Source organism: Saccostrea cucullata, unplaced genomic scaffold (assembly GCF_032062105.1).
Source record: "Saccostrea cucullata isolate Sc308-1 unplaced genomic scaffold, CSIRO_AGI_Scuc_v1 ctg1975, whole genome shotgun sequence".
NCBI classification, from domain to species: domain Eukaryota; kingdom Metazoa; phylum Mollusca; class Bivalvia; order Ostreida; family Ostreidae; genus Saccostrea; species Saccostrea cuccullata.
The window spans coordinates 74,656-85,408 of record NW_026938266.1 but is presented as its reverse complement, the minus strand read 5'-3'; the positions used below and the strand labels follow the sequence as shown (position 1 = coordinate 85,408).

General features: G+C 31.8%; 3 protein-coding genes across 4 annotated transcripts; all 3 read right to left on the bottom strand.

Annotated features, from left to right (window-relative positions):
* Positions 1-332: 332 nt before the first annotated feature.
* On the bottom strand, positions 333-9,844 carry LOC134249871 (BTB/POZ domain-containing protein 6-like). 2 transcript variants are annotated; one of them, XM_062732233.1, is made up of 5 exons: positions 9,767-9,844; positions 9,182-9,457; positions 8,156-8,790; positions 2,158-2,433; positions 333-1,567 (listed from the first exon to the last, which is right to left on the bottom strand). In XM_062732233.1, exons 2-4 carry the CDS (start codon positions 9,442-9,444, stop codon positions 2,429-2,431), a joined length of 903 nt encoding a protein of 300 aa, XP_062588217.1. In that variant the 5' UTR covers positions 9,445-9,457; positions 9,767-9,844; the 3' UTR covers positions 333-1,567; positions 2,158-2,428. The 2 variants fall into 2 exon arrangements, with proteins under 2 accessions (XP_062588217.1, XP_062588216.1); XM_062732232.1 differs by lacking the exons at positions 333-1,567; positions 2,158-2,433 and having other exon boundaries at positions 7,726-8,790.
* On the bottom strand, positions 515-1,159 carry LOC134249876 (E3 ubiquitin-protein ligase rpm-1-like). Its single transcript, XM_062732237.1, has one exon. It carries the CDS (start codon positions 1,157-1,159, stop codon positions 515-517), a length of 645 nt encoding a protein of 214 aa, XP_062588221.1.
* On the bottom strand, positions 1,183-2,411 carry LOC134249875 (BTB/POZ domain-containing protein 6-like). The gene is made up of 2 exons (XM_062732236.1): positions 2,158-2,411; positions 1,183-1,567 (listed from the first exon to the last, which is right to left on the bottom strand). Exons 1-2 carry the CDS (start codon positions 2,409-2,411, stop codon positions 1,183-1,185), a joined length of 639 nt encoding a protein of 212 aa, XP_062588220.1.
* Positions 9,845-10,753: the final 909 nt, after the last annotated feature.

Here is a 10,753-nt window from a genome sequence, read left to right as displayed (position 1 = left end):
CTTTGAGTCTCATGAGTGTTAAAAATGAAAATATTTCTTCAATATTTTCTTGTCCCAATTGTGGCAAGCACTGTTGGAGAAGTGTGCATTTACAATGATAAATTAATTCAATTTATTATATAGCAGTTCTTTTAAGGATTGCCTCACAAATTTATTTGCATCTAATACCGGTGGTATGTAGCAAAAATAAATAAAATTACCCCGATTTAGAAGAGAGCAAGCAAACATGATTTTAAAGATGGTCTTGTAAAATTTATAGTAAATTTTTGAAATTCAATTTATTTTGTAAAACAAATATCTTATCAAATGTTCAGAATTGGGTGGGTGGGTGTCATTCAGGTATTTAAAATATATTTTGAATTCAATTGGTGTAAGAATCTCCAAAATCAAGTAGCCCTAGACGGATGTAAAGGAAACTGGAAGGTGTGATCAAATCAGAAGAAAACTGTTTTAAGGTTACATACATGTTCGTCCAAATCATATCCAAATTAAATTAACAATGGATGCTCGATTTTTAACACAAGTCATGTGTTATCGTTGTACTAAAAAGAAGTCCAGGAATTTGTCCGTTAGTTGTAGAGGTGCTGTTCGAACTCAGTTCGCTATCCCTAAAAGTAAATTTGACGCCATTTTCTGTGACACAGGGTTGACCATTGCTCACCGCGTAGCTTTGGGGACCAATCATCTTTAACCAGATTGTATATTCCTGGTTTGCTTTAAGTAAGCAGTGATTATCAAAGATTATTTGGAATTCTCTTTCAGTGTTGGTAACAGATTGCTCTGAAAAGCATGCTACTGTTTCATTGTCACTGTCTACTATTTTTGCTCCTATTGTGTATGTGTACGGACTTGTTTCATAACTTCCCAGCAAAATTAATCCACGCATGTGCAAAGATTTATTGACTCTAAACTGGATGGCGTCTATGTCACCATTCAAAGTCCATACATCCTGATAAGTTGTGCCTCTGTAAATAGCTATATCCTTTTTCTTACGAATTGTTAAGAAAGGCATTGTATCTCCATAAGGTATCCCTACGATACATTTTGAAATTTGATCTTTTTCTTGGTTTGTCAAAATGTTGTCCCCGGCAACTTCCTTCCAAAAGGTTTCTAAAGACATTAAAGGAAATCCAATTTGATACAAAAGATCTCCCATCATGCTGCGAATATTTTCAGAATTATTCACATCCTTCCCATCTTTTTCGCAGTTTTATGTGACCACAACCTTAAGGACTTGTAGAGAAATTCCTCATTTACAGGCAATGTATCTAATTTTAAGAGTGACAACAAACATTCTCTATTCAGACCGAGAAAGCCTTGTGACTGCAAAACTGTTTTAGCAGTAGCCTCAGACTGCACTATAAAGTCAATACATCTGGTGAGTAAATCATTTAAATTAAACAGCTTTGCATTCTCCATAATGGCGCAGACCGACTCCTCATTAATGTGATTTTTCAGGTAAAAATTACAAGCTTCTTTTAGGTCCGTTACACCATACTTCTCTGCCGCATACAGAGTCCCAGTGACACTTTCCTCATTTATGTTTGTTTCCTCGTAATAAAGGAACCTACAACGGAAAAAAGTAAAGGAGAGACAAATGTATGGAAGTCATCTTTATTCCAATAAATTTTTACTTCTTTTCCAAGTCAGAAATCGAATTTTATTTGCTACAAAGTCTCAAATGTATTCATGAAGTGCTGCTTCACATAGATATTTTTTCTATGCCGATTTTATATATTCAAGTGTAAGTTATTTAATTGGAAAGATACTCTGAATATTTCAAAAGTGCATTAGGTTCATGGTTTTTATACAAAACCCGAGAGTGATTATATAATGGACTGATTCTAGATTTCAAAATATACAGGACATACTTGTACTTCTTATAAGAAATACTGATTTCGAGTGAAAACTAAATATCAATAATTACTAGACCATACGTGTATTTTTTTTTCAAATTAAATAGTACATCTATTCAAAAAGGTGGATATACACATTTTGGATTCGAACCTGCGATGTAAAGATTTAACAGTATTTCTCCTTATCCTTGGTCAAGTGCAAACTTTCAAACCACCAAGCCACCCGCGAAAAAAGTTCTAGCAATGAATAAGTTTCAAGGTACTTTATATAATTTAACCAAATTATTTTTTTTAAGTTTACCTGAAAAGATCTTGAAACACTTCAGGTTCAATATCGGGCACAACGATGTTATTTGAATTACCCGAGAGACTTCCGAACAGCATGGTATAAAATACTGAACTCCTACTGCCTAAAACATATCGGTGTGCTTTTACTTCTTTTTTCTCCAGTCCCACCTTGAATGTAACATCACACTGGATTTGGTTGATTAACATGTACTTGTTACATTCGATAACTTTTCTTCCAGCTTGCCAGTTCCTATTCTCCTGATCCATTTTCAATAATTTGAATCTCAATCTATAAATCAACAACGAAATGAATACATTGACGTCTTATTGAAGCTTAGATTACAATGCATTAATTCTAAAAATGCGTTCAAACCATATGAGGTGTTTTAACATTAAAATTAACATTTTACATTAAAATGTATAATATGTATGTCGCATTTGGATTTGAATCCAATAGTTTTTGAAACCCCTTACTCCAAGACTCTTAAGAAAATGCTCTATAACCGTTTCGCCACGCGGGAGACTTATACCAATATTGTTAAATAATTAAAGATGTCAGGTTTGATCTCCGTAGATCTAGACACATTATAATTCTTTTTTTATTGAAACTTTTCACAAACAGTATCACAATAAACATTCATCACATTCAATTACCTAGTTTTACCCCTACTTTATCTATTAAATTTTACAAAGATGTAAATGAAAAATGGATGAAAATTAGTCGTATGGAAAATATGTATCCACTCCACGGGGAGATGAAACAACATAGAAATAATTTTATAGCACTTTCACATGGGAATGGGTTTCCATACAATTCGATGTCGATTCGATACACGGACAATTACATTAATATTATTATCTGCATATGTAATATGAAAGTCTGATATTTTCATCTTTGCCATTAACCTTTGCAATCATTGGATTTCATGGAGACTGAATGTACATGTACGATTTATGTCTTGCTAATATTAGTTGAACACGCGTATGACCCTGCGAAAATGAAAGTAAATGCATGTTTCTAATCAAACTGTGCAAATTTATAGTTCTATTTTTGCTCTTTAAATGCTGGAAAGTAAACTTGCAATGTATTATCGATACATATAGCACGCTGTAAAATGAAGCAAAATTTATAAAAAAAAAATTCAAAGAATACAGTACCACAAACAGGTTTAAAGTCTCCTATGTATGGTGAACAAAAATAGTAATTTTAAAAGAATAGAACTATCTCTGATCGAAATATGTACTAGAATTAAAGTGATGAGTTAGCCATTTGTTTCCAATACAGCACATATTTGGAGAGAATGCTTTCGAATAATCCTAAACATTACTGAAGAATTTAATTCTTGATTGAAATTATATTTATAAAAGTGTTGTTTTTTCAGTATGCACCTATATCAAACAATTTTTTTTCCTTAAGGGGGATGTACAAGCCATATTGGATCTAGTCTGGTGTAAACTAAGAAATACCAAGAATGCGCTTAATACTCTACTAAACTAGCTCAAAGTTACTCAAAGTGCTAATGCACTAATTACCTACTGTTAGAGACCAAAATTAGTAAACAATTAAGTTTATTTTGTCTTAATTAGAAGAAAATTAATCATGTTAGAACTGCGCAGCTACAGCATTCATGAGATGAAAAATGCATTGAAAATGGAGTTAGTTTGATTCATTGATAATATGGCTACAACCATTTGTTTCGTTTTTTTCTTGTCATTATCCATAATTCTTGAAAATTTGATTTTTCATATGGGTGTCTTCCTGAGGCCATGTGTTTATTTCGTCCGCCATTCCTCTGTCACACAGAGTTCGAATATCAATGATTTTAGAATAAATGCGACCATAATAACACCAAGACAAGAAATTACTAAGTAATAATCATTAGGTTATATTACTTACTACTTTCATTTGTTGCATCGCATCGTCTGATTAATGAAAAAACGCGATTTTAACCTCACTCCAGCAAATCGGGAAAAACTGTTCTGTTTACAACTCGAAATTCCTCGTTAATATTATTCCACTAAGCACATGGTTGACATGTGCATATATCTGTTGTGGATAAATCCGTTTATTACCATGATTATATTTAATTTTTATGGAACAAGTCTTGATAATTTGTTGGTTTCTTTAAAACTCAAGAAAAAAAGATAAAAATGTCCTAAACATATGTGTTTACGGTGGGTCTTTTTTCTGTGGCGATAGAAGTTATTTTCAAATGGGGCACTGCAAGGAGGATGCTTAGCATTTAATTTGAAAATGTTAAACAATACGCAGTGCATGAAAAATAAATTGTAATTACATGTCTTACATTCAAAAAGTTGGTACATATGTCTATTTTGTTTATAAGTTAGATAGAAAAAATAGGCAGTTATAGGATTTCCTTCAGGCACCTCACATAAATAGCTAGAATGTTTGCAATGACCCACACATTGTATGGGGTCATGTTTGGACAAAAAACGCATCATGTCTCATTATGTTGACAACGTTGTAAGCTCTCGCTCATTGAACATACGAAGCTTGATAAAATATAATGAGTTGTTTCTATGAAATTTAGAAGCGAGCACAATGTTTGCAATGAAAGGTCCATTGCATATGCTATGTCTATCATCGCAAAAAAAGTGAGTGCTAACCCCACCCCCCCCTCCTCCGAAAATCCTTTGTTTGTTTTTCAAAATAGTGTCAAAGATTAAAAAAAATTGCATTACTAAGTATGTGATGGAACATGTACTAGCCTTATAATACCACTTGTTATAAAAATATTTGGTTGCCCTCTCTCCCGATCTACTGCCTAGAAATGGCCCGACTCATTTTTTTAACATTCCATTACACGATATTTTTTTCTTTTTCTTCCGTAAACAATTCTGTTTAAATTTTAAGGATTTTTTTTCTCACCTATAAATACGGACCCAATAATTTTTCCCTGAGTTGGGAGGACCACCAAACATCATTTTAAAGATGTTTATAGGTTGATTTTTTCTCTTTACTTTGTACAATTGTAATTTTGAAAATATGGGCAAATAGAAAAAAAAATTATGTTCAAACTAAATAAATTACTTCAAGCCACACTATAACACCTTTCCTCCTTTAAAAGTGTTCATATTATTTGAAATATTTTGCAACTGTAATTCTCTTCTACATTTAAAGATTGTTATGCCCCTCCATATTAAGAAGAGGTCTGGAAAACAAGATTCTGTGCTAAAAATAGACCACGTGCTGCTATCCATGAACTACTTTCATGGTTCTTTACACTCTTTTTGAAGACAATGGTACCTTGTTTTGAACTTGAAATTATCATTTAAAAGTGCAAAATTTAGACATTTTCTCAACAAATGGTTGTAGAGAGAACATTAATGCACAGTTTGCATATTTTTTTGGATTTTTTAAGGCTCTGCTGAATTCTGTAGCTGCGCAGTTCTAAGGAGCATATCAAAAAGCATTTTTCTGCAAAAGTATAGATTATATATGCACAACATGCATTCGGTTATGCATATTTATTGTATCTTTATCAAAAAGACTTAAAATTTGATCAAAATATAATGTATTTTAGCCATTTGAAGAAATGTTTACATTTTGCTCTCACTGCACTAAAAGTGGCCGTACATCCCCCTTAAAGGTATGTGATAAGGATTTTGAAAATAAAATTAATGCAAAATCGTAACTTTTCCAAATTTGAAAACAATTAATGTTTGCATTTTTGTATCCGACGGTAACATTTTAAACGACTGTGCACTTACATGAATTTCATCTGTGCAAAATGGGGCCAAATGAGGTAATAATAATAATAATAATAATGTAATATAATGCTGTTGTTGAGCTTTAAGAACACCCTTTAAAGAAAGGGAAGCACATCAAATCCAGCTTAAAGATTACACCGGTAAAAATTCTGGAAATTTGTCGCTTCAATTCTAAATTCAATGTAAATACATGTTATGTACAATATGACTAAAATGCATTAAACCCTAGCGAGTAGTAAGCTGATGCCTCTCAAAGCCCCAAAAGGCTACACAACCAATAAATAGTATTTTTGTGTGTGTCACGGGTGGGGTCCGATTTAACTAAAACCTTTTTGGACAGATGGGTTTATAGTAAGCTCCCAAACTATATTTGCAACAACTGATAATCTCTGAAAAGTGATGGGCCACCACCCTATCCTCATTCCCGACACTACAGCTCAACACACTGTATAAACTCACATGGTTTTTCGCACAAATTAAGATCATTTAAACAATAAAATGCTGTCTTTGTTTGTTATTACTGGAATTAACGGAAGCAGCTGTTGAAGAAAAAATACATAACCCGCGACCGTTAATTCCAGTAATAACAAACAAAGAAAGACATTTTATTGTTTATATTTATATCTGTTTAAATAATCATTTAAAGTAGGATTAAAAAGATTAATTATTGTATTAATGATGCGAACGTCTTTATACGTTTCATTGAAGGAACAGCCACTGATCAAGAAATTTGTACAGGCGACATGCCAAATGTAGTTCATGCAGTGATTAATGCAATGGGTTTTCTTAAGAAATAAAGAAGAAAATATTCAGTGGATGTAAATATATTGTTATAATGCAAAAATCGTGTAATGTGACAACAAAATATGTGTAAGAAATGATTTATAACTTAATTTGATCATATCCCATTACTTTAATCATAATTCACACATAATAATTGGTAGGATTTTTATATGCTCTTGGATGATATCTTAGGAGAATTTCCAAAAGGTTTTTTCATTGTTTCTCGTCAAATGCAACCGTCTTTGTATCCGACCATTTTAATGCATACTTTTACCTTGCCTTAATACAGAAACAGTGCAGTTCATGTTATTTCTGTATTTTCTGAACATTATTATGACACTAAGGCGTAAGATGACAGAGGCATTTCCCATCTGTTCGACTCCTTTCCATGTTCAAAAGATGGCATTTTTTCAGTTCAACTTCCTGAAATCTATAGCATCATGAAAGATACCTTCCATCGCAAAATTTCAGAGTTTCAGACCATAAATGTAAATGAAGTTTCTTTTCGATATTTACAATTTACGCTATTGAAAGATAAACAATACTTTATTATCCTATCCTTTTGCATGATTTCTTTATGCAGTTTTTTTCATTTTTCGGCGCTGAATTTCGACAAAACCAAGAGAAGTATGAAAAATGTGCAAAGCACCTCGAAAAGTACTCATTTTAAGAAGTAAATTTGAACATTTCAACCAAATAGTATCATAGAAAGTTCCATTGATTAATTTGTAAAAACCTATGATTGAATCATACATATTTAACATCATACAATTTATGAACAAACCTTTTAGAGCACTGGCTTTTTAAACTTAAGATACTGATTTTAAAGAATGTGCACCTGTAAAATGAAACCATTTAATACAATAATGGTTATGTCTCGTACTGAAACTCGATACTTTTAAGCTTTATTGCAAGAAAATCTGACTTTAATTTGTGCGAAAAACCATGTGAGTTTAAAAAATGCGTTGAGCTATATGTATTTGAAACCAAAATATGTAAAACTAATCAAATTAGAAGTCAAATGTTACTAGATTTGAAATGGCCTTTATATAACAAGATCAATTAAATATGCTGATATTTAATATAATCGTGTGATTATAACGGTATTGAAAAAAGAAATCCAGGAATTTGTCCTCTAGATCCATTCGTGCCATTAGTACACAGCTCGCTATTCTTAAAAGTAACTTGAACGTCATCTTCGGTCACCATGGAGTGACAATTCTTCATCCGGTAGCTTTTAGATCCAAACATCCTTAACCAAATTGTATAATCCTGGTTTGCTTCAACTAAACAGTGCTCATCAAAGCTAACTTGAAATTCTTTGCCACTGCTGGTAACCGGTTGTTCTAGAAACCAACATACAGTTTTATTATCACTATTTATTATTTTGACTTCTACTGTGTAGGTGTACAAATCCTTTTCACAACTACCAAGCAGAATCAATCCGCGCATGTACAAAGTTTTGTTAACTCTGAATATGAGTGCATCTATTTTACCATAAAACCTCCAGAAGGGATGATAATCTGTGCCTCTATAGATAGTGATGTCCTTTGTCCTATGACCTGTTGGGAAAATCAGTGCATTTTCAACAGGTATACCGGCAATAAATTTTGACATTTGATCTTTTTCTTGGTCTGTTAGAATGTTGTCCCCAGCTAACTTCAGGAATGTTCCCAATGGCATGAGAGGGAATCTAACATGATGTAAAAGATCTCCCATCATGCTTCGAATATTTTCCGTATTATTCACATCATTCCCTTCCTTATCACAGTTTCGAAGTGACCACAACTTTAAGGATTTGTAGAGAAATTCCTCATTTACAGGCAGGTTATCTAATTTGGTTAGTGACGCCAAACACTCTCTATTTAGCTCAAGAAAATTCGGTGACTCAAACACTGATTTAGTAGTAGCCTCTGATTTTACTATAAAGTTAATACATTTGGTGAACAAGTCATTTAAACTAAACAGTTTTGCATTTTCCATAATGGTACAGACAGACTCCTCACTGATGTGGTTTTTCAGGTAAGAATTACAATATTCTTTTAGGTCAGCCACACCATACTTCTCTGAAGCATACAGAATCCCTAAAACATTTTCCTCCTTTACAGTTATCTCCTCATAATAAAGGAACCTACAATTCACAAAAAATGAAAGTATGTAAATCATCTCTATGACATCCATGCCATTTGTATTTTTAAACACTTCTCCAAATGCATATTCATTCGACATATACCACACATGTATTTAAGATAGAAAAGTTGTACTTTTTAATTACAGTCAAAGTTTCCTTTTAAGGACACCACGGAGGGAGTGCAATCCGAAAAAAAATCATATAATTCATGTAATCTTTTTTTGACTTTCAAAGAGTAGGCAATTTGAATAAGTTTATTTCATTTTAAATAATTATTCAATAACAATTAAGGATATTCGGAACTCATATATATATGTATATTATAAACTGCTCGTAAAATGTTCACAATGTCAGAAAAAAATTGTTTGCATGAGTATTTATGTAAACCTACCTCAACAGTTCTTGGAAAATATCGGGTTCAATATCAGGAACAATGATGTCAGTAGAATTACCCGAGAGACTTCCGAACAGCATGGCATAAAATACGGAACTCCTACTGCCCAAAACATATCTGTGTGCTTTTACTTCTTTTCCCTCTTGCCCAACCTTGAATGTTACATCGCACTGGATTTGTTTGGTATACATGTACTTGTTACATTCAAGAACTTTCTTTCCAACTTGCCAATTGTTACTGGACTGATCTATTTCCGACATCTTGGATCATCATCTGAGTGGAGTTGACTTTAACTGTAATTGACTTTAAACAGTTAAATATAATTTATTACATCAGCCTGTAGAAATTATAGTGGGGAAAATGTTCCTTGTACCTTGTTATATACCATCAATTCTATCTCTTTTATTTAAAAAGAATGTTAGTACAGCTTCGGGAACTGTTATTAAACCTTTGCATATAGTTACGTGATACGTTGGAGACGTGCATTTACTTAAGGAACTTATTCTATGAAAGTCTAATAAAAAACGAATGATTTTCATTTATAGGCAAGCATACATTTCAAGTCTGCATCGTATATAATACCTCTTGAAATCTGAGGCTTTTTGTGTTTTTTTTTTAATTTGTTGAAAGTTCCTTTTAAACGTGTCCTCTCTTCTTTCTATAGCAGAAAACCACCTTAATTAAATCATAACATAATACAAAGAGAACTGATCAAATTAAATGATTATAAATAAATATTGTATTATGCAATTTTCAGGTAATATCATATTATACAATTTTTTTTTTAATTTGTAGACGTATTATACAATAATCATTAAACAACAGTTTTACTAAATTTTCTCGCTAGTAATATTCAAATATATCCAAATAAAGAATTAAACCGTTGTGTTGAAAAATTAAAAAAAAACTTTGGATAAAATAGTGAAGTGAGATATATCATTTAATTATACTTTGGTATATATTATAAAGTAATTAAATATTTCAATAGTTTTGGGTGATAACTGAAAATAAAAATGATTTAAAACTATAATATGGTTTTCAAGAATTTAAATGTATTATAAGTAGGTCTCCCTATTCTGTATATTGGACAAATGAACTCCATATCAAGATTAAAATATTAAACTATAAACAGTGTATGTGTAGTATATTGAATATTAAGTGTTTGTTAAAATGTATGGATTTCTAATGGACTAATTATTTTTAAGTCGTAATTTTATTTAAAGATATTTAAACATCACGACCTACGTCCAATAAAATAACGCTTATATACATGTAGGTATTTTTCTTTAATATAGGTAAGTAATGATACACTGCGTGTCCCTCTGAGTAGGCCTCTTTAACAAATCATGACTTTTTACATCATTACTTATTTGGTATTAAGCGAATTAACCGTTCGGGGAAAGCTATTGTCAGATATTTTCTACGTATATGGAAAATATTAAAGTAATATGAACAAAGGAGACCAGAGAGAAGATAATAATAAATATATATGTATATATTACCACTGATATCCAATACGAAGGGCTCTTCATGTGTCACTATTCTTTAACAAATATGGAGAACTTTAAA

What these genes read in the sequence shown, in the direction of transcription:
- LOC134249871 (XM_062732232.1), bottom strand. Translation starts at nt 9,444, where the DNA reads ATGTCGGAAATAGATCAGTCCAGTAACAATTGGCAAGTTGGAAAGAAA. An exon ending in ATTTTCCAAGAACTGTTGAG is followed by an intron (nt 8,791 to 9,181) that starts GTAGGTTTACAT and finishes TGTGAATTGTAG; the next exon opens with GTTCCTTTATTATGAGGAGA.
- LOC134249876 (XM_062732237.1), bottom strand. Translation starts at nt 1,159, where the DNA reads ATGATGGGAGATCTTTTGTATCAAATTGGATTTCCTTTAATGTCTTTA.
- LOC134249875 (XM_062732236.1), bottom strand. Translation starts at nt 2,411, where the DNA reads ATGGATCAGGAGAATAGGAACTGGCAAGCTGGAAGAAAAGTTATCGAA. An exon ending in GTGTTTCAAGATCTTTTCAG is followed by an intron (nt 1,568 to 2,157) that starts GTAAACTTAAAA and finishes TTTCCGTTGTAG; the next exon opens with GTTCCTTTATTACGAGGAAA.